This window comes from Cornus florida, unplaced genomic scaffold (assembly GCF_030987335.1).
Source record: "Cornus florida cultivar Cherokee Brave unplaced genomic scaffold, ASM3098733v1 CherokeeBrave_3.0.0_Hap2_Chr04, whole genome shotgun sequence".
NCBI classification, from domain to species: Eukaryota; Viridiplantae; Streptophyta; class Magnoliopsida; order Cornales; family Cornaceae; genus Cornus; species Cornus florida.
In genome coordinates this window covers 94,276,005-94,298,509 of record NW_026775574.1, presented here as the reverse complement: position 1 = coordinate 94,298,509, position 22,505 = coordinate 94,276,005, and the positions used below count along the sequence as shown (strand labels likewise).

Sequence of the window (22,505 nt, the reverse complement as noted above, 5' to 3'; positions counted from 1 at the left end):
TTAGGGTTTTAGGGACAGTCGAGACTGTCCCTAAAAGCTCTGAAACCGTCCCTAAAGGTCAAACTGGTGCGTCACTAAAAGTAGCGTACCAAAAGATCTTTAGGGACGCTCAAATAATTTAGGGACCATACGTATTGTCCCAAATAACACTGTCCCTAAAATTATTAGGGAGGTGTCACTAATAAGGTATGAATGGGATAGTTTTGAGGACTGTCCCCAATATGTATAGTATTAGAGACATTAAATTGTCTCTAATACATTATTTTTTAATTATAATTATTTTATTAGGGATGCATGGACTGTCCCTAATACATTATTTTTTTAATTATAATTATTGAATTAGGGACGGATAGACTGTCCCTAATATATTATTACTATTTTTTTTTTTAATGCTTGATTTGTGGGTTTAACGATTCCGGATACATGCAAAACATAAACAAAATAGATTCAGAATAACATTCAAAAATATATTACTAGCCATGAAACAAAATAAATCCACAAAGTCATCAAAATACAACCCAAAAAAAAAAAAAAAATTAGTAATCAACTAATTGATCATCAGAAGGCTCCAAAATTTGTGTACCAAAAAAATTTCTCTCTTTATCACATTAGTCATTCTGTTGGTGGTTGTGGTGGTGCTTGGTGACGGCTGCTGATATTGCCATCTTATTGGTGGCAGTTGCTGCTGCTGTTGCGGGTGGGAATCTGATGGAGAATATTGTTGGTGGAACCATAGTGACGGTTACTGTTGCTGCTATTGATATTGGAGGAACCATGGTGGCAACTATTGCTGGTATTGCTTATGCATCTTCTCAAATTTATCCATCTTTTTTACCAATTGTATATTTCTTTCCTCATCAATTTCGGCCCTTTTCCTAGAAGCCTCGTCACATGATGAGGAGGCACGTTGACGCTTTGGAGCTACGAAACCATGTCCGAATCCACGACAATATCCCTTCCTTATGCCTAGTTGGTTTTGCATTATCTTAACATCATTTATGATTGGACTCGTATCATCAGAATTTTGAGAATTTTGTGCAACCTTTTCTTTCATTGCATCCTGCAAAATATTTAATTGCGCTATCAAATTGAAAGAATATGGCATAAGAATAAATCATGTGCAAGCTAGAATATTAATCTCAATAGAGAGAAAAAAAATTACTTATTGAAATGCTTATTTTCAAAATGGAAGGATGAGTTTGGCCACACTGCAATGACAAATGACAACTCATATTAATTGTAAGCACTTTTTAATTGAAAGCAATCTAGAGACATTTTGAATACTTTACACATTCAAGATCTGATATTAGAAACTAGAAACAAAAATGTGTTTTTCTCAACATTTCATCATTCTCATCTCTCAAAGAAATTCATAATACAAACCAGACCTTTAAATTTATAAAATATCTCACTTGCACAACAAAAAGGGTAGCACAGCTTCTTCTTTCAACTTTAGGATTTCTCACAAATACAAATACTCTTATTACTTTTAGAAATTCCTAGAGCATGTGAGGATGGGTACGCAGATCATTAAATGTTTTTTCTTGTATGCTACTATGTATGCAAATGACAGTTTACATGTTTCTGTTTTTGTTTTACCCAATTTAATTGCCTCTTGATTTGACATGTTCATAGAGAAACTTGTTGACGAATTTGAAGTAACGGAAAGTAGATATAAAAATTTGCTGTAATGTGCTGTTGTCAGTTGACACTTTTGTACAACCAGCTAAAGTGCAGTTTCTGCTAGACTACTTGATAGTTTTATTGATTGTTAGTAAGTTCTTTTCAATTAAAAAATGACAATTCTTGAGAATACAAAGAATATTTTGTGAGCACTGCTACATACTATTCAAATTCAAGCGACAATACATCTCAAAACTCATTTAGAATGTGAGAGGGCTATCAGCCAATCACAAAAAGAATTGTAGTTCATTTATAATTAGACAGTACCAATGTAAAGAATATGGATCACAATTTGATTAATTAAATTTATAAAATATCTAAGAGATAAGTGTCTTCTCACAAATACAAATACTCTTATTACATGCCCAACTAGGTTTTACTAATTTTATAAACAGAATGATAAATATAATAGAAACATAAAAAGGGCCTGAATTTGGTATTTCTCCAACCTTCAAAAATGAGATTTAGAATAATTTTCCATTTATTTATTTTTTATATATTTTTTTAGGAGCTTGGACTAACGAGGTGTTGGCACTATTTTTTTATGTTCAAAATACAGTACTCCTAGTTTAAAAGATGGCCATTACAACTGCCATCCAAATTGTGGCATTATTCTAATATACATAAACAAAAAGTAAAGACAAAATAAAACCCTAGATAGGATGAAGGCACCATCAACATCAAGGCCATCATTTAAGTGACTGTCATTGCACAAGTGTTTGGACATTTTAAATTAATAATTTTTATTTTTTATAAAACCAAAGTAGGAAATGATATTAGTATTTAAAATTTGTTGAGTAGCTTCAGAGCAGTTTGAACATTTTAAAAATCAAATTCATACTCTTTTACACACATATAATCAGATTATGAGCAACTTTTTTTTCTTTTTTCTCCACATCTCTACTTTGATTTTCATAGATTGCAAAATAGGAGCCAAAAGAATATATGTCATTAAGAATTAAGAATCCTTTTCCTCCGGGCCTTTCCGTAAACATATTTTTCATATTTGTCTTCTGTTTTCAGGACTTAAATTTGTTTTGCATTATTGTCCAGTTATTTTGATACTTGATGAATGATGGTTAAACTTTGTTACAAGCTCTTTAGACATTTATAGATGGCTTCTGCTAAAAATTTTGTGATAGCTTATTTTTGGGAAATTTTCTGTATAGTCATAGTTTAATTTTCAGGCTCTCTTTTATGATCTCCCTTATCACATTAACACAACTTTAAACTTCTTTCAATGTGAACCCTCTTTGTCACATGGCCGTTGTGCACAAATAATTTCAAAAAATTATTCCCATTATATATTTTTAGTTTTTAAACATGAAATGCAATGAATGAAAACCACACTTCATCCGCAACAATTCCCCACCTCCATTTGTGCACAAAAAATCAAGAATGGTCACTTAAAGGCATGTGACCGACCCCCTATAAACCGCAAAAATGGTCACTTAAAGGCATGTGACCCCCTATAAACCGCAAAAACATTATGAGATCCAAATTTCATAATCCAACATGCTAGCTTATAGTTAACTTACAAAATTCCTCTTAGCTTTCTCGTGTGCCAATCCACCTTGTTCCTTAAAATGTGTATCCTTGTACAAGCGAATAGCAGGATCCTCATCCCTTTCACCATCCTCATCTTCTTGGCTCTGCCTTTCTTTGAGTTTGACCTGCAGTATAAAGTAATAATGACCATTAGACAAATATATGATTTAGAACGTAGGATATAAAATAAAAAATTTATAATTATTGTTTCATATATTACGTACATAAGTATCGTAATGTCTAACGAAGGACATCGATCCAAAATAATGTGGAAACTCATTTTTGGAATGGTTTTCTTTGTTTTTTTCACTTATTTCCTAGGTAGTAATTCAAACAATATTACAAGTTAGGAAACCCAAAATATATATAATTGAACCCTACAAAATATATATATATATATAATTTTTTCCTAATAATTGTCAACAATTGAGATTCACAAGCACCGACAAGCTTCAACCAAACAGAAATTCCAGCAACATAATTACAAGAGAAATACACTACTTTTTTTATAAAAAAAAAAAAAAAAAAATTCAAGCGATTAACAAACAAAATAAGATTTAATGATTAGGAAACAAAATAAGAGTTAAGAGTCATCTTGCATGATATGTGATACATTTTGTACTAAATATATATTTCAATGGCTTTTTAAAAATAAATTTTAAACTTTTCTTAACAATTATACTATGATATTATTTTGGGAAAATCTACATTTTAATGTTTAAAACTAGTTAAAAATGTGTATTGAAGTATGCGAGAAGTATTTGTTATGTGATCGATGTGAGAAGTATCGAATACCGGTTTTTAAAATGAATTTGTTAATAAACAAAGAAACATGTTTTAATTTGAGTATTTGTTCATTGACTGTCATGGGTCAACTATCGCTAATGTCCATCTACCTTCATTTATTAATGTCCATCTGCCAGAGAACTCTCAATTATAGGTTGTTATTCTTAAACTAATTTAAACTCAGATGGAATATTGTGAAGTAATGACATAGCAGCAATAATGTAGAAAAAAATTATATACGGAAAAAAAAATTGCTAAACATCTCTCAATAGAACAAGAAAATTCATTACACGTTGCAACGACAATATCATTGATTATTTAACATGCACCTTTAGATGATAAAAGTGGAAAACCTAAGAATTCCAAATCTATTGTATATCATTATAGATTTAGTAAAAGAAAGTCCAATGGAAAAAAAAAAAAATAAAAATAGAAGAAATTAAAAACTTTTAACGGATGACCAAATGGTCTGCAAAAGGGATGGTCACTACAAGGGTTCATTTCAGCAGTAGCTATTTGCTGGTTTAGTTGAGACCTTCCCATCATTTTCTGTCCTTTGCTTTAGAGGAAATTGATACTCATCAAATAAAGAAATCTAATATATAAAAGCAGGATGTTCTTGGTTTAGTCCTAATATATTTTACATTTTCTTAAAAGTAGATAACACCCTCATAAAAAAACTTTATTCATAAAAGTATCCTTATTCCTTTACTTAAAAAAAAAAAAAAGAAAAAGAAAGAAAGTATCCTTATTCCTTACATCCCACTTACATGAATTGTGATTTCCTATATTGACTCTCTTGCAACTATTCTATGATTCAACTTGGAAATAAGGTGAATACATGTTTTGTTCTCTTTCTACTTCACTACAAACTCTATTATACTTGAATAGAAATTATACCAATTGACCTACAAGAAGAGAATATGTTTTTATTCTATGACAACAGACTTATTGTAAAAAGATGTTATTCTACAACAGTTTCTCATTTCCTTTCCCTAGATCATAAGATCTCCCAAGTAAATAGTTTCTCTTGTTTTTCTCTGTAAAATTCTCAAAAAATTAGCTGCTCCTGGAAAATTTTTGTCCTTGACTTGATCTTTGTTTCAAATTGTCTTGGAATATAATTCCTGTCTTATAATGTGAGATAAATTTTAGTAGTATGATATCTGTGATCTAAAAGTTATTTTCATGCTCACATATATTGTTTGTCATTACTATGATTAGTTCATTTCAGTGTTCTCCCTCATCATCCAAGTGATTTTGATATGCTATCAAACTCTGAACAGTTGTTGTTTAACACTATCCTCCAAAATTTCATGTACAAACATGTTGTCCTCTATTGTGATTGATCCCTGCCATCTATGATTTCCACTAAATCATTATGGGTCATTCGAGACGCAGTAGTCTTGGTCATTCCTTTTTGAAGTTAGATAAAGCTTTTTTCTATATATGTGTGTGTATAAATAAAGAGGCCATTACCTAATATAGTCTCCATTAATCAGGGGTGCTGGAACTGGAAGGGACAAAACTATATTGTGACATAATTTTTGGCATTATTTTTATAAAGTGCTACTATGGGATTGCACCAACCAAAAAGTGGTTAAAAATAAAAATAAATAAAAAAGTGCAGATCAAATATTAGATAGAAAGTCTACAAAATTGATACCTAAATCAACCTCAAATAAATAAATAGTATAGAGAAGCAATCTAAGCTAGTCAATTGAGATATGAAGAAGAGAGTGAAACATACCTCACGACAAGTAGATAACTGCCAGTAAAACTAGAAGCAGAATGTTGAGTGATTAAATCTATTGTATAATAATGAATGAGTAAAGAAACAACATAATAAGAATGAAAATAGTACACAATTTTTTTATGTGTTCGTGACCTAATGAATGAATTGCATATACATATATATATATATATAAAGGATACACATACATGTATATTTATATGTATATAAGGGATAAATTAATAAAGTTAGAAAGTTCAAACAACCTGTATGATTTCCAACAGCAATTCAAACTAAAACGAAAAGCTTTTTCTAGATTTGTAATTTACCCCTTCAACTGTTAGGCCTTTTGCAATTTCAAAACCCTAAAACATGTATTTACATAAAAATAAAAATAAAAATAAAACTAGGGTGAGGATCATGAAACCGAAGTGGGTTATATGAACGCCAAATTGAACATGGAGGTTCTCTGAAAATTGAAGAAAGAGGCTCAAACTTGAATAATCCCTAAAATTTTGCAAAAATAAAAACGTAGTACCTCAAGATCATCGTCTTCTGATTCGGTGAAGATTGAAGACGCTTTGAACGAGCTATTGAATTCGGTGAAAATCAAGCCCAAAGAATGTTTAAGAAGAACTGAAGAGGTTTGTAAATGATATATGTCTTAATATTTCGTGACAGTGGAAGAGCTCTGCAACTTTTGACAAGAATTGAAGATCGAGGTTTGCAAATGATATTTACTAATTTTTTTAGGCAAAAACGACGTAGTTTGATTACTCTTCCCAATTTTGTAAAATAAAATAATTTTATATATTTCATTTTTACGCATACTATAGCGCCAAAAAAAAAAAAAAAAAAAAGAGGCTAAAACTTGCCACTACTTTTTTGGTGGAATTGGGGACGGTATTGGTGACATATCAGATTGACTGTCCCTAAGGCTCAGTTGGGTAGAGTGAAAATGGGGGGGAAAGGGAAAGGAAGGTGATGGAGGGTGATTCAAAAATTGTGTTTGGGTAAAATGGGTGAAAGGAAAAAAAAAGGAGAGGGAAGGGTTTGGAGGGTTATGTATAGCTTTGTACAGTGATTTGCTTATCCTCCCAAAAATGGGTAGAAATGGAAGAAAATGGAAGGCAATGGCTGATGTAATATTTGTGATGCCAATTTTACCCTCTTCTCGTATGCAAAAAACAATATGCATACAAGTTAGCAGTTGTAGAGAGAATGAGAGACGGCGGCCAGCAGCTGAAGCTTGCGAATGGCGAACCCGAACTGAAACAGCGGGCAATGGAAACTGAAAGATATGGGTTTTGATTTTTTGAACAATCTGAAATGATATGCCGATATGTGTTTTGAACTTTTGATTCTTAATAGACAAATTGAAATATTTGGGTTTTGAACTTTTGATTCTTGATAGACAGCGGCTGTAGTGCACAGAGAAACAGAGAGAGGGCAAGTTCAGAGTTGAGAACGAGAATAGAGATAGAGGCAGAGAGATTGGGGAGGCTGCAATGATATTGCCCTAAATCTTGTGGCCCATCATCCATATACGTGGCTTACAGAGGCTATTTTACTTCTTTTTTTTTTTTTGGTCTATTTTACTTTTTTTTTTTTGGTCTAGATATATAGATATATATATCTTTTAAAATGGAAAAGGGTATAATAGTAAATTTTCTCTCTTTCCTTTTTTTTCCCAAACATGATTATTATACTTCCCTTTCTTTTCCTTCATTAATCAACTAAATACGATTGGGGGTTAAAATTATCCTTCCATTCCTTTCCCTTTCCCTCATAACTAATGTTATCATTCCCCTTCAAACCTACTGTACCAAACATAGCCTAAGGGTCAGTTTGGTGCAATGGCAAAGGGAGGAAAGGGAAAGGAAGGTGATGGAGGGGGATTAAAAATTTGTGTTTGGCAAAAATTGTTGGAAGGGAAAGGAAGGAAAGGGAAGGGTTTGGAGGGTTAACACAAGGCTTCAACAATAAATTTCTTAACCTCCCAAAAATGGGAGGAAATGAAGGGAAAGGGAAGGAGAGCCTTGGTGTGTGATTTCAGATGCCAATTTTCCCCTTGATTACATGTGAATCTAGTTTGCAAAACAAGAATTACAAACCTTGATTAGTTGATTTAGGAGTTGCAGAGAGAGGAGGGCAAGCTTGAGAGTTGAGAGAAAGAGGGCCAGCGGCTGAAGCTTGCGAACGGCGAACCCGAATTGGAACAACAGCCGATGGAAACTGAAAGATCGATATAGGTTTTGATTTTTTGAACAATCTGGAATTGGGTTTTAATATTTTGAACAATCTAAAATGATGCCGATATGGGTTTTAAAGTTTTGATTCTTGCAGACAAATATATAAACTAAAATATATTTTGAACTTCTGATTCTTGTATTTGCAGTTAGAGAGAGAAAGAAAGGGTAAGTTCAAAGTTGAGAACGAGAATAGAGATGGAGGCTGAAATGATTTGCCCTAAAAAAAAATTCATTTTCTGGTGGCCGTTCCATGTCCTTTATAAAGGAGACAAATATATATATATATATATATATATATAAATTTATATTTTAAAATATAAAAGAGCATAATAGTAAATTTATTAAAATAATTCTCCTTTCTATCCTTCCCTTTCTTTCCCCAAACATGATTATTATCCTTCCCTTTCTTTTCCATTCAATAATCAACCAAACACGATAGGAGACTAAAATTATCCTTCTCTTCCCTTCCCTTCCCTTTCCCTCATAACTAATGTTATCCTCTCCCTTCGAACCCACCCTACCAAACATAACCTAAAGGCTGGTATTAGGGATAATAAAATTTGCCCGTCCCTAATAATAAGATCTTTAGGGACAGTTTTTTAGTGCGTCACTAAATGACTATTCCTAATAGCCTAATTTCTTGTAGTGATTAGGTTATATTTATTTATTTATGTGTGGCAGTATAACACGTAGGTTACACAATTTAGAAATGTCCAAATAACACGTTACACGTTAAATAAATATTAAGAATTATTTGGGCTTAACCAATACAAATTATCCAAATTGGTTAAAACAATTATGGGATAAGATATATATATATATATATATATATATATATATATATATATACAAAATTCGTACTGACTTCCAACCCATTTTCGTTCAATCACGTGGGATTTGAGCCGTTTTGGCACTCAAGGAAAGAGATACAGACATAATACTAAAACAGGAATTAGAGAAAGTTTCCTAGTTAAAGAATGATTCTTCTTTTTCTTCTAATCAATTTCTTTACATGCATTTATCCTATATCTAGGTAATTAACATGCCAATTTAATCTATAGATTTTGATATCTAAGGTGATAAACTTATGGGTTCTAAGAGAACAATTAGAAAAGAACTTACCTGAAAGTTTCGAAACGAAACCGATGCTTCAACCTTGGTTGTCTCTTCCAAATCCGACGTCCTCTTTCTCTGATCCAGCCTTCTCGTTGTCAGCCTTCCCTTCTTCTTTTTATCTGCTTCTCTTATTTTTTTCTAACGTGAAAAACCTTATAACAATATAATCTTATGTGTATATTTATACACATTAATACCCTAATCCTATTCCTAAAATGACTACCCAAATAAAAATAATAATAATCTTAAATAAAATATATACAAATATATTTTATTATATATATATAATTATTATTATATATATAAATATTCTCACACAATAAAAAATAAAAATAATATATATTGCCAATTCAAATCCTCCTCCATGTAAGACTCCAACTATATTAATATACATAAAACATATATATATATATATATATATATATATATATATATATATATATTTTGTAATATATATTTATAAATCTTTTTTAACTATACTTACCATATATATGCATAAAGTCCTATACATATATACTTACTATAAATATATTATTCTCTATATATATATATAATAATCCATTTAATATGCATAATAAATATATATATACTCATGCATAAATTTATGGGCCTTTAAACCATGCCAAATCCTTTAAGGCTTCCTTTTTCCAACCCAAGACCTAAATCATTTGGTCCAAATAATCCAAGCCCAATCCATTAAATTTAAACAAATAATTAAATAAATAAACACTTAATATTAAAACAACTAAATACATGTAGCACATAATCAAATAAAAATTAACAACTAAGTCATACCATACAAATAAAAATCAACACGTCAACAAATCAATCAACAATCAAGCACTTCATCATACCAATAAATCAAATAAACAAATAAACAAATAATTATTTTAAAATAAATAAATCCATTAAATTTATTTAAAGGCAATTAATTTAATTAAATAATTCTTTAAAATATAAGTGTATTACATTCTTCCCCCCTAACAAAAGGAATTCCGTCCTCGGAATTCATGAATTCATAAAATGAAAACTTTAATTATTTATTTCACTTTCCATTTTTCCTTTTTCCGTATGGAAAATAACCCATCCATACTAACCAATAATTAGCAGACATATCTCATAATTTATTAAGAATATGCTAAGCTAATCCGTGCATTTTTTTGCAACCTAATCTCATCAATTTATATGCGTTGGTAATTATCCCCATTGCTGTATTTTCTTACAACAAAATACATGAAAACTCTTTTTTTCTACACATGGTGCAAAATATATATTTATATCTTTAACTATAGGCTATTGCCTAGAAATAAAACATAAATATTTATAGAGTGAGGTGATAACATCCTTTCCTTTCCAATCAACATTACTCCCTCTATGGGAGACAATTTGGGTAAAGACTCACTTTTAAACTTCCGAACTCTAATATGCGAGTTTACTATTAATACAATTATTCTGCCTACTCAGGTAGTACACATAAAATCTTGAATAAAAGTAATCCCTTTGATCGTATCATTTAATAAATGTAGGACTCAACAATCAATAATATCCCTCTAATTACACAATCATCATACAAATCCTTAAATTGTCTTATACTATTGGTATAGATAAACTCTGGAAATATTAACTACTATTCTCAATTGTCCATATTATTTAGGACTCTTTTTTGCTGCATGTAAATATTATTTAGGCAACACGTGTGCTTGTTCATAGATGGGCTGTAGTCTTGGGTGGCCACGGAGCTTAGGAGGAGGGAGGCTAGCAAGGGCAGATCCAGAAAATTGGCAGTAGGCTGGGCTAAAATTAAACATAAATTTAATAACACAATTTCTTAAGCAAATTTTTTTTATAATATAATCTAGATAAATATTTGAATTCAAATATTACAAAATATCTATTTAAGTTGTGGTCGACGAATCTTTAAAGACTCAAATTCGTTGATAATAGACTCCAAGTCAATTTTTTAAACAAGGTAATTCATCTCTTATCGTGCTATGTTTTAACACTTTTCATATTTGTTTTGTTTTTTTTTTTTTTTTTGTTTTAAAGATTTAATTATTGTAATTTTTGTTTGTGGTTTTATTTTATAAACTTTGTTGGTTTTAAATATTGAATTATTGTAATTTTGGTTTGTGGTTTTATTTTATAAATTAATTTGAAATTCTAACACTTACCCATCTATATTTGTTTTATCTAAATTGTAGTAAGTTAGCAACCTTTGATTTGTGAATTATTGGATTTAGATGTTTTCTTTTATACTAATACTACTTGTCTACTAGAGATCAAAATCATCAAATTTTCGTAGTTTATAATGCCATAGATTTTTTTGTTTGTTTGTTGAATACTTTCTAGATAAACACAGGAGCTTTGTTTATTTTTCATGATGATATGAAAGTGTTGAAATTATGAATTTATGCTATATATATAATTTCAGAACTACCCCTGTAACAATTTTATCTTAAAATATGTTTTACTTTATATCCTAATAATAGGGCTTGTTAGGCTTGGGCCTTTATTTTAGTATTGTGGCTTAGTTGACTTGGGCTTATTTGGGTGAGCTAATATTAAAAATAATTATTTTTTTTGGGCTGGGGTAAAAATACCAATAATAATAAATTTTTTTTTTTTTTTTTTTGGGTGGGCTGGAGCCGAGCCCAGCCCAGTTTTACGCTGGATCCGCCCGTGAAGGCTAGAGACTTAGCATCCGTAATGGCTGTAGTGGATCGCCTTAAAGACTTTAGGTGTGATGACAAGAGGGCCACGTTTCCCAGGAGGGACCACAACAAAGGTAGGGGAGACCGGCGCTCCAAGAAAGGGGGCTCGCCCAAGTCCAGCGATGATGAGCACATCGATGAGGAGAGACGCCTACGCCATGACAAAGGCAGGGACCATGGAGAGAGGTCCAAGGCCAGTGGCAAAGGGGAACACCACGACAAGGGCAAGTGGGAGCCGAAGTGTTACTTGTGCGAATGGCAGGACATATTGCGACACTGCCCCAATAAGAAGACCATGAGGGCCTTTGTGAAGGATAAGGGCAAGGGTAAGATGAACGATGCGGGCAGTGACAAAGACAGGTGCATGGGGGCTATGTAGATACTGAGTAGCATGGTACATGACACCAAGAAGAAGGGCAAGGCGAAGAAGGTAGCTGGGGTGCGCTATGTGGATGCACAGGTTGGTGGCAAAGCCGTGCAAGCGTTGGAGGACAAGGGCGCCACACACAACTTCATTACCCCGAAGGAAGCGCAACAACTTGGCTTAGAGATGCGCAAGACGAATGGCTGGGTCAAGGCCGTCAACTCCGTAGAGGCACGCATGAATAGAGTGTGCAAAGAGGTAGAGCTATGCATGTAAGGGTGGAAGGGTAAGGCCTACTTCCAGGTTGTGAAGATGGATGACCATGACATGGTACTGGGGTTGGAGTTCATGGACAGGAACAACGTCGCGCCACTATCGTGCCTTGGTGCACTGATGATACTTAGAGGCGAGGAAAACAAGGACGCATGCATAGTGCTGCTTGTGGGCAGGAAGGAGAGTTAAGAGGTGGCAGTCAACACGATGGAGCTCGTGAGAACCTCACATCTCCCGAAGGGCGCGCGTACGTTTGGGCCAAGGACATATGCGCAAGTGCTGATGACCTGCGAGAGGCTGGGTCAGTTGAAGAAACCGTGACGAGGGCATCACAGAAATGGGTGGGGGAGAATGTCACGCCCCGCCTATGGAGGTTACGCCACGTAGGCGACACGCAGACGCTGAGTAGGAAGCTGCATGGCAACTGTATGGTGAGAAGAGTTTCTAGAGTCTTCCATAATTGTCTGGAGTTGTGTGGAAGATCTAGATATGTGTAGAAATGTGTAGAAGTGTGTGGAAGGTTCTAGAGTTCTCCAAAATTGTGTGGAGCAGTATGGAGAGTTCTAGAATGTTGTAGATACTTGTAGATATGTATGGAAGTATGAAAAAGGTGGGAGAAAATTCTAGAAAATTGATCTCCACTGTCAGTTAGAATGCATCTTAGCCGTCTATTAGGGATGGGGATGCCTTTAAATAGGAGAATGACTTCATTTTGTAGCCAACAAGTCCTAGAGTGAGTCTTGAGAGCCTTGTAGAGAGTTTGAGAACTAACCTTGTACAAAGTATTCTTTGAAGTAATGGAAGTGTTTTTTCCTTACCAACTTAAGTACCTTAGTGTATGTGAGTGTGCAAGCCAAGTGAGGAAAGGGCGAGGGCCACTACAACACTAGTAAGCGCACGAGGGGATTGCATTGGCTAAAGTGGGCACGGGAGTTAGGCTGACCAAATACTTGCGAAAGTAGAAGTAACGTCTTGGTCCCGCACTAGAGTAGCTAGAGTGGTGCTGAAACTCTAAGCCTGTGACATAATGCTGGACAAACCCGCAGGAGTTTTGATGTGAATATAACTCCAGTTTGTAAAAGTATATGCTAAGCATTTCCAAAAACAAAACATGGTTCAAGTCCACCTTAAAGCCTTTGAACTCTCTTTGCTATTGCAAACTCAATCCATCTATCAATGTCACAACTAGAAGAGTTATTCAAACAAAAAGAAACTCTAAACTCATCTATGGTTGAACCAAGATGCGACTCTATGACTTTGTTCACCCAATTTATGTACCTAGATCTTTCTACTTCCAGTTCCTTTCGATTGGATTCAAGATGCAAATTTGTTTGTAAAGCATCAAAATTTAGAACCCTGTTGTATGACCACACATGTTCCCATCTTTTTGAGAGTACACAAGTGCGTGCAGCTTCTCTAATTCCCAAAAGAGATAGAACAGAAACAAGACTTTCATCAGGCCGCCGACCGAGCCAATCTTTCATGTAGTTGTTACTCTGATGAACAGTACATGATAATGTTTCAGCCAAAAACACTTAGCATAATCCAATTACCCTGAAAAAAATATATAATAATAATAATAATAATAATAACTTTAGAGTGCTCAATGTTAACAAGGGGTGATAAAATGGATCAGAAACTATCAACCTGCCCATATCCACCAGCTATTTAATGGTTTTGGGTGAACCATATTTAAGATGAGTCAAAAATGAGTTGAGTAATTTTTAACCATTTAATTTGAGAGCCAATATTCAACCCATATTTCACCCCGTATATAATAGACACATTAACACACATTTATTTTATATTGCACTAATTCATTCTCTCCCTAAAATTCACTCATTAGGGTTGCAAGTTGGGCTGGCCCAACCCAACCCAATCCCAACCCAACCTCAATTCGAAATCGAGTTGGATTGGGCCAGCCTCATTTTTTGGGCTAGTTTCAAGGGTCAATTTTTTTTTTTTTTTCATTTTTTATCCCCCTAATATACCAATTACATTTTCTTTTTCCATATTTGTAAATATCAAAATTTTGGGCAGGTCGGTCGGGTTTCACAGGTCAATTTTTTTTTTTTACAAATATACAAATTACATTTTCCTTTTCTAAGTTTATAAACATCAAAATTTTAAAGAAATTTATATTTTTTAAACATCAATATTTTGGGCGGGTCGATCGGGTTTCATAGGTCAATTTTTTTTTTTTTTTTTAATTATGCAAATTACATTTTCCTTTTCCATGTTTGTAAACATCAAAATTTTTAAGAAAATTTTATTTTTAAAATATCAATATTTTGGGCGGGTCTGTCGGGTTTCACGGGTCTTTTATTATTATTATTACAAATATACAAATTACATTTTTATTTTCCAAGGTTGTAAACATCAAAATTTTTATTTTTTAAACATCAATATTTTGGGCGGGTCGGTCGGGTTTCATGGGTCAATTTTTTTTTTTTTTTTTAATTATGCAAATTACATTTTCCTTTTCCATGTTTGTAAACAACAAAATTTTTAAGAAAATTTTATTTTTAAAATATCAATATTTTGGGCGGTTCTGTCGGGTTTCACGGGTCTTTTTTTTTTATTATTATTATTACAAATATACAAATTACATTTTTATTTTCCAAAGTTGTAAACATCAAAATTTTTATTTTTTAAACATCAATATTTTAGGCGAGTCGGTCGGGTTTCACGAGTCAAATTTTTTTTTTTTTTCAAATATGCAAATTACATTTTCCTTTTCCATGGTTGTAAATATCAAAGTTTTTAAGAAAATTTTATTTTTAAAACATCAATATTTTGGGCGGGTCGGTCGGGTTTCACTGGTCATTTTTTTAATTTTTTTTTTCCCAAATATGCAAATTACATTTTCCTTTTCCATGTTTGTAAATATCAGAGTTTTAAAGAAAATTTTATTTTTAAAACATCAATATTTTTGGCGGGTTGGGCAGGTTTCATGGGTCAATTTTTTTTTTTTTTTTTTTCAAATATGTAATTACATTTTCCTTTTCCATTTTTGTAAATATCAAAGTGTTTAAGAAAATTTTATTTTTAAAATATCAATATTTTGGACGGGTTGGTCGGGTTTCACGGGTCAAAATTTTTAATTATTATTTTTTTTTTTCAAATATGTAAATTACATTTTCCTTTTCTATGTTTGTAAATATCAAAGTTTTTAAGAAAAATTAATTTTTAAAACATCTATATTTTGGGTGGGTCGGTCGGGTTTCACGGGACATTTTTTTTTTTTTACAAATTACATGTTCCTTTTTCATGTTTGTAAACATCAAAATTTTTAAGAAAATTTTATTTTTTAAGCATTAATATTTTGGACGGATGGTCATGTTTCACGGGTCATTTTTTTTTTCTTCCCCAAATATGCAAATTACATTTTCTTTTTTCATATTTGTAGACATCAAAATTTTTAAAAAAAATTTATTAATAAAACATCAATATTTCTTTTCTTTTCTTTATTTCTCTTTCTCAAACGAGTTAATAAATATTGCTGAGTTTGAGATTGTTTTTTTATTTGTTATTAAATAAAATTTTAAAACATTTTGAAAAAAATAATTAAAAATAATAATAATAATTAATGAGTCCATGGGTCAAATGGGTTGATCCTATATATTTTTGACCCGTTTATTTTTAACCACAAGTTGAATATGAATCTTGACTCATATTTAATCCACTTATTTTTAACCCAACCCAAACTCCGCCCGTCATTTCCACCCACCCATTTCCACCCCAACCCAAACTCCGCCCGTCATTTCCACCCCTAGTACTAATACAGTACTCTATACGAAATAGGTCTCCCAAGCAATTCGCCGCATCTTGCAGAAATTAGGGTTTGTTCTCTCGATTTCTTCTTCTTTTGATTTTTATTTCCCTATTACTTCCTCACTTGTTGTTTGATGATCATAATGATGAATTTGCTCTACTGATTTACTATTTCAGAACAAGATTTGCCACGGCTTCCCGCAGAGATCGAAATCGCAAGAACGAGTAATGATCTGAATTTACTTGTGTTAATGGTTTGTTTTAGTATAGCGATATCTTGATTTAATTTTTCTTGGCATTTTGATGTTTGTTGATGATCTTCATTTGAATTTAAGTTTCCATGATTATGGCACCCTTCGTATATTGAATTATATGAGATTCTTTATTGCTTTTGCATTTTAGAAATAAGACTAGACCTATGTAGCAGATCTAACCTCATGCATATTAGAGATCGTGTATTGACCACCTAAAGGCAAAGCCTGCCGACGATTTTAAACAAGAAAACTGTGAAATGTTTATTAAATTCCCGGTATTTGTGTCCGTAATTTGCGTGGCTTACTATTTTCTTTCTGTTCTCCCAAACCGCTTTTTACTTCCTACTTTTTCCTGCTTTTCTGTTTCTGTTTCTGTTTATTATTATTATTTTCATTTTGATTCTGAGTTTTAAATTAGTGCTTTTTGGCCGCGACACCACCAAGTTGTGGAGATGATAAATAACATATAGTTTATCTTTTATATGTTTTAAAATACTCTCAATGTGGAACAATGAATCAATATTTGTGGCGGCTGTCACATGTTGGCAACTCAACTTGAACGAAAGTAGATTTAAATAATGTTCAAGATTATTTGTGTGTATGCTCTTTTTGTCACACTACTGACATTGGATGGTTATATGTGCAAGTAGCAACATAGAATGGTGAAATGTGTAAGTAAAAAAAAATTAAAAAAATTAATATGAGGTATGTCTTTTTCCTTTTAAAATGAAAGCGATAGTTCAAATCTCAGTGGGTTTAAATTTGTTATGTCTTGCCTTCAAAATAAAACTAAAATTAAAAGAGAGGTGATAGAGAGCCCAAATTCGAACTCCAATCACTCACAAAGTGATGTGCTTTGCTCATAAAAATAAAAGTGAAAGAGTGATGTTAGAGAGTTTAAATTCAAACATGATGGGCTAGAGAACTCTTTTGTGAGTTTGTTGAGAAATTGAATTCAAAGTCCAATTCATTTTTTTGTGCTACTAGTTATATTGTGTCAACAAAATTTTCTCTCTATTTTCTTAAATATTTCTTAAATATTTCTTATCCCTTTCTTACTGTATTTAAATCGATGAAGTTGGAAGTAAAATAAAGAAATGAGAAATAATAACTATAATATCATGTTTTTATAGTTATTCTTTTTTTGGTTCATGACAGATATGACAAGAAAATGGAGGAACGCTGCGCAGAAACTGCCACGTTCATTGCGACTTCTTAGGAATATATCTGCATCTCACAGTGCAGTGTTTGTTTTGTTGGCTGAGAGTCACAAGCTGCGGCTAAAACTGCGGAAACGAAAGATTCAAGTTAAGAAGCTTACGGAAAAGGTGAAGAAAATGCTTAAAATGATCAAAGAAAAATGGGACGAGGAGGCTGACAGTAAGTCAAAGATTCTGAAGCTTGATAAGATTGTTATAAAAACCGTGGACATCTAAACGCTGTGGTCAAGCTGGCTCGCTCTTCGCATGCAGGACTCCAGATCCCGCTAACCATACATACTCGTGTGAAACAGAATGCCCGGGAATGGCTCACTGAGCAGGCCCAGAAGGAAGGGCTTGAAGTTGAAGGTGAGTTGTTCATGTTTAATTATTTAGTATGCATGAAGAGAAACGTAATCTGTAGATGCATTTAAGCAAGCAAAATAAATTAAGGATCACAGTTATAGTACAATTTGTGCATTTAAGCAATCATTTAAGAAGCAAGGGTTCTTTTGGTTGTAAGAAAAAAGGGATCTCTAAAAGTTTTTCTTTGACGAGTATCACTGGTTTAATAGTGGGGTAGAATTCGCACCAATATACTTTGGTATACCTCATACAGATGGTGGTAATAAGGAAATTACCCAAAAAAAAAGTGTATACAGGATGGGTTTGTAGTTGTTTTGAAGTCTTCTGGGGATCAGCTTCCTTATTTTTTTTTTTCTAAATCTTGCTACATTTCACAGTTTGTTCTTCCCACTCAATTGATTAGCTAGAGTTGGTTTCTTTCTTTTGATCCCAAACTCGTGCTATAAACGCGTAGATAATACAGTAGAATCGGTCAAGTCAGCGAGAATGATTGAGACATTTTCTTTAGAAAGTGCAAGTGCGAGATCTACGACCAACCTTGCTTCAACTACGTTTCTGTGCAGGGTATACCCTTTACAATGAATTATGAATTGTGCTGATAGCTTGAACCTTTTACTTAGCTTAAGCTATAGCGTGCGCAAGAAATTCGTAGTATAGGTGCAGTTCAAAGGGGAGAACACCACCCCAGCAGATACATAGACATCGGTCTACCTGCTGACCCGTATGGGACACTTGGTGGACCTGACAGTGCCCCTACTTTCTAAGTAGCCTTCGGTGTACGAACGCGTAGCTCTTCCAATGCTCCTATGCTACCTATCCGGGGCGTGTGAAAAACGCTATGTACTTAGCGAGACGGGGGTGACAGGAATCCTGAGACGCTGGCAAAACTCAACGAGGATTCTAACGTCGACGTCTCAGATATCACTCTCTTGCTTTGCCTGAGCGGCAAACATATCAAGAAGTGAGTTTCCTTAAGTTCCAGTTCATATAGGAGATAGCTGACCACTGCATACGAAGGACCCTGCCCCCTCTCCTTATTGTTCTTGCCCCATTGAATTCATTTCTAGGTGCTTCAATCTTTTCACCATCTGTTAGAGCGCATTAGCCCATTTTTTGCATTTCTTTCATGAATTGGAGGATGCTTCCTGGCTTTACTCATTATCCTATTGATTACTGTGCAAGCACTCATTCTAAGAATCATTTATCATGGAAGTTTTCCCTCTTTGGGTTAAAAGCTCTCTCTTCTTCCAAGCCCTTCTTAGAAAGCACTCACTCAGTTACTTACCGAATCTCAAATCTCTTTCAAAGCCGAGAATGTTAAAAGCTCTTTCTCAAAATGCTCTTTTTATCACTGGAGAAAAAGAAGAAACACCTGTCATTGGAATCAAGCATCATTCTGTCATTCACCCCTTTTCTTTCTTTCTTTCTCGAATCACTAAGAAAATAGTTTCTTTTCTGGTTATACGTGAAGGTGCAAAGTCACTTCACTTCCCTCAACAACTGTGAAAAACAAGTCTCCAAATGAAAGCAAGTATGTTTGATCCAAAGAAGAAAAAAATGCCTTGCATTGCACTATATGCAGTTTGAGTACCAAAAGAGTCGCTTCTGTGGTTCTTTTATTAGTCGAATCCTTTGCTTTCACTTTAGTAAGCTTTAGTCTCGGTCACCTTCTCGCTGTGCTACAACCGGTCAAAGTTTGAGCTAGAATCCGCTCAATGCTGCGGTAATTAGACCCAGTTCTTCAATCTGAGAAAACTTTTCTTGTTCTTCTATTCTAGCTGGCTGTCCCGCATTATTCTGTTTGTTCATCCCTAGAAACTGGAACTAGGAATCTTTATGAATGAACAACCGCTGTCAAAAAGTGCTATACGTCCCCTTTTGTTACCTTTAATGCACGCCCCGTGTCTAGGTTCTTTCCTATCGAGTGCTCTGCTTCTTCACACCACTTGTTAAATTGTTAGGGAATAGAAAGCTAGTTCATCACCTGGCAGAAATGGAATTGATTCATAAGTATGTCTACTACTTCAAGAAGCAGTAGAATGATTTTTGACACCCATTAAGGGGATGAGATGGAGCCGGAGGCTTCCATTCCTTGGTCACACATCAGTTGAATGAAAGTAAATTCTCGTGGAACCGAGCAAGACAACTACTTTCTATATGGAGGAATGACATTTATTTCACTGCACAGGCCAGGTATAGCATAAGCACTTTCTTCATTTGAAGTGGCAACTTACGTTCCTTTCGAATCTAATGGGGCCTTGTCCTTCTATAGAATTTCTTTCTTTGAATAGCCTTATTTCGTATATAGTGTGTGCTTCCAATAGTAGGGGCGTAAGCAAGGAGTTCAGGCAACTCTTTTTTTTCATGCTCAGTGGAAGGAGGTCCTGGATCCCTTCTTACCAATCTGAAATAGGAACTCAAAGTATATACAAAATCATTGAAGCTAACCAGCGAAAGGCAAAACAGCTTCTATTGCATTTTTGTCTTTCTGGAAAGCAACTATTTGATCCACGTAAGAATAAGAGACAAGACTGTACTTTTGTGTGGGCTTCTTGTTGGTTAACTATAAAAGCTAGCTAAGCTTCAAAGTCTCCTCGATTCTCAAAAAGACGGAAATTGAAGAAAGAAATAGGCCAATCAGCTCTGCTTAGGAAAGCCAATCTGGTACCATAAAGTGAAGAAGGCCTTACTACAACCTTAATGCCTATATTCTCTGATTGAAATAGGTAAAGAAAGGGCGCAGCCGACGGCTTCTCCACCACGTCGGTTAGGGGAATGTGAATTCTCGTCTACTTGAAATTCATTTGACTAAATAAAGAAGAGAGGACGGCGGCAGAAAGAGCTCACTCGTCAAAAAGTGCCAGTCTCCAAACATGAAGTTCTTATTTCTTAAACAGGGCGGGGCCAGGAACGGGTTTAGGCAAACCCCGTGCCATACCCGCCCCGTTGCCATCCATACATGACAGCCATATTTGTTTAAAAGTATGTCTTTCTAGATATCTAGCTTTGGATTGGAAGGTTAAACACAGGCATCTTCAATTGGGGAGACGAGACATCCAGACACCGGAAGTCTTAATTGTCAAACTATAAGTTCGTAACAATTTGAACACTCCCCAAATTATTTGCGAGTGTAATCAAAATTGGTTCAAAACGGAACCAACAAGTATATCAAATAAAGTTAGTGAAGGTGCTGGATACTGGGATATTCTGTCTCAGGGCTTTGCTTACCATTATTTGATGGAAAAATAAACTACTTGTCTGCTTCTGTTCCTATTGATTCCCTCTACTTGTTTGTTAAATTCTAATGCCAAATATCAAAATTTTCAGTTAGTAGCTGCAAGTCTCCCAGTATGTTGCATCACTAGTTAATTATGGATGATCATTTATAGTCTTTAAATAGAGAATGCCCTTGAATCGCATGTGCTTATGTTCATCCTCACACGACAAATTTTGGGTTGGTTATGAATCCGGCTGTGTTGCAAAACACCCAGTCAAAAGCCATCTTTGCTGGTGATCGCAGACTCGTGTTATTCATTACTGCTGCATAGCATAGCATGTAATTCTTGTTAACTTTGTTTGCACCTTTGAGTTGAAGCATATAATTCACATGGTGGAGTCATCAGTTCTGTTTTGGAGCTTTGGTTCTTTGTTTTGTTCCATTGGATGTTCATTTAGGCTGATGGATATCACATACCTGTATTTCTTATTGAACTTTGCTTGGAGTACTTAAATGTGTATGCCTTTTTTGCAGAACCCCGCTGATAAGGAGAAATCTGAAACAATGTTTGAAGAGGAGGACAGAAGTTGGCTTTCAGGAGATTGGTAGATTGGCTGACTGTTGATATAACTCCTGTTTTTTTCTCTTCTGGTACATAAAAAAGTTGGAAGGATATGAAACTCTGTTTTTTGGTTTGGAATATTTTTCCATCTGGTATTGGTCTTAACATTTTCATTAACTTTAGCTCATAGCAGCGCTAGCTGATGTGATCTGTTAATGTGAGATCAATTCATAATGAATGGTTTAGACGGGAGATTTCTTTTTGCCTTGGATCAAAATCCAAAATTATCTGCAGAATATGAAAGTCACGTGTCATTGCTGTGTTCGGTTGGATGGCTATGTTCCGGTTGGATGGAATTGATGCATTTGAATTGGAAGATAAAAGTTGTGAGCAATTTCTGTTTCCTTGCATGATTTTATAATATGCTTCTTTTGATTAGTGAGTGTAATACTAATAGTTGAGTAATAGTATTATGATAGGTTAGAATTATGTTCCATATGTGAAAAATAGCAAATCTTGAAGCATATATTTTCTCAGTTTTACATAGTAATAGCATATTATAACACGCCATATCCCAATATTTTTTGAAGGATTTGGCTGGGTATCAGAGCTTATTAGAGCATTGTGTGGATTAAAATTTTCATCAAAATTCCTATAATTTATTTTGC

At 33.8% G+C, this 22,505-nt stretch overlaps 1 protein-coding gene and 1 long non-coding RNA gene across 5 annotated transcripts; one reads left to right on the top strand and one right to left on the bottom strand.

Moving 5' to 3' along the window:
* Nucleotides 1-442: 442 nt before the first annotated feature.
* On the bottom strand, nt 443-6,666 carry LOC132304004 (uncharacterized). 4 transcript variants are annotated; one of them, XM_059801485.1, is made up of 5 exons: nt 6,288-6,666; nt 3,456-3,548; nt 3,222-3,356; nt 1,163-1,208; nt 443-1,060 (listed from the first exon to the last, which is right to left on the bottom strand). In XM_059801485.1, exons 2-5 carry the CDS (start codon nt 3,483-3,485, stop codon nt 1,017-1,019), a joined length of 255 nt encoding a protein of 84 aa, XP_059657468.1. In that variant the 5' UTR covers nt 3,486-3,548; nt 6,288-6,666; the 3' UTR covers nt 443-1,016. The 4 variants fall into 4 exon arrangements, 2 of the variants coding, with proteins under 2 accessions (XP_059657468.1, XP_059657467.1); XR_009481472.1 differs by lacking the exons at nt 1,163-1,208; nt 3,456-3,548 and adding an exon at nt 5,768-5,825 and having other exon boundaries at nt 6,288-6,660; XM_059801484.1 differs by lacking the exon at nt 1,163-1,208 and having other exon boundaries at nt 6,288-6,470.
* Nucleotides 6,667-16,200: 9,534 nt separating this feature from the next.
* LOC132304003 (uncharacterized) lies at nt 16,201-22,161 on the top strand. The gene is made up of 4 exons (XR_009481470.1): nt 16,201-16,307; nt 16,417-16,464; nt 17,652-18,061; nt 21,810-22,161. It is a non-coding gene; the product is annotated as an uncharacterized LOC132304003 (long non-coding RNA).
* The last annotated feature ends 344 nt before the right edge of the window (nt 22,162-22,505 follow it).

Excerpts from the sequence above, each read along its gene's own strand:
- LOC132304004 (XM_059801484.1), bottom strand. The coding sequence starts at position 3,485 with ATGTCCTTCGTTAGACATTACGATACTTAT. Across the intron at positions 3,357-3,455 it reads TTAGACATTACGATACTTAT|GTCAAACTCAAAGAAAGGCA; the intron begins GTACGTAATATA and ends TTTATACTGCAG. Across the intron at positions 1,061-3,221 it reads AGAAAGCTAAGAGGAATTTT|GATGCAATGAAAGAAAAGGT; the intron begins GTAAGTTAACTA and ends AATATTTTGCAG.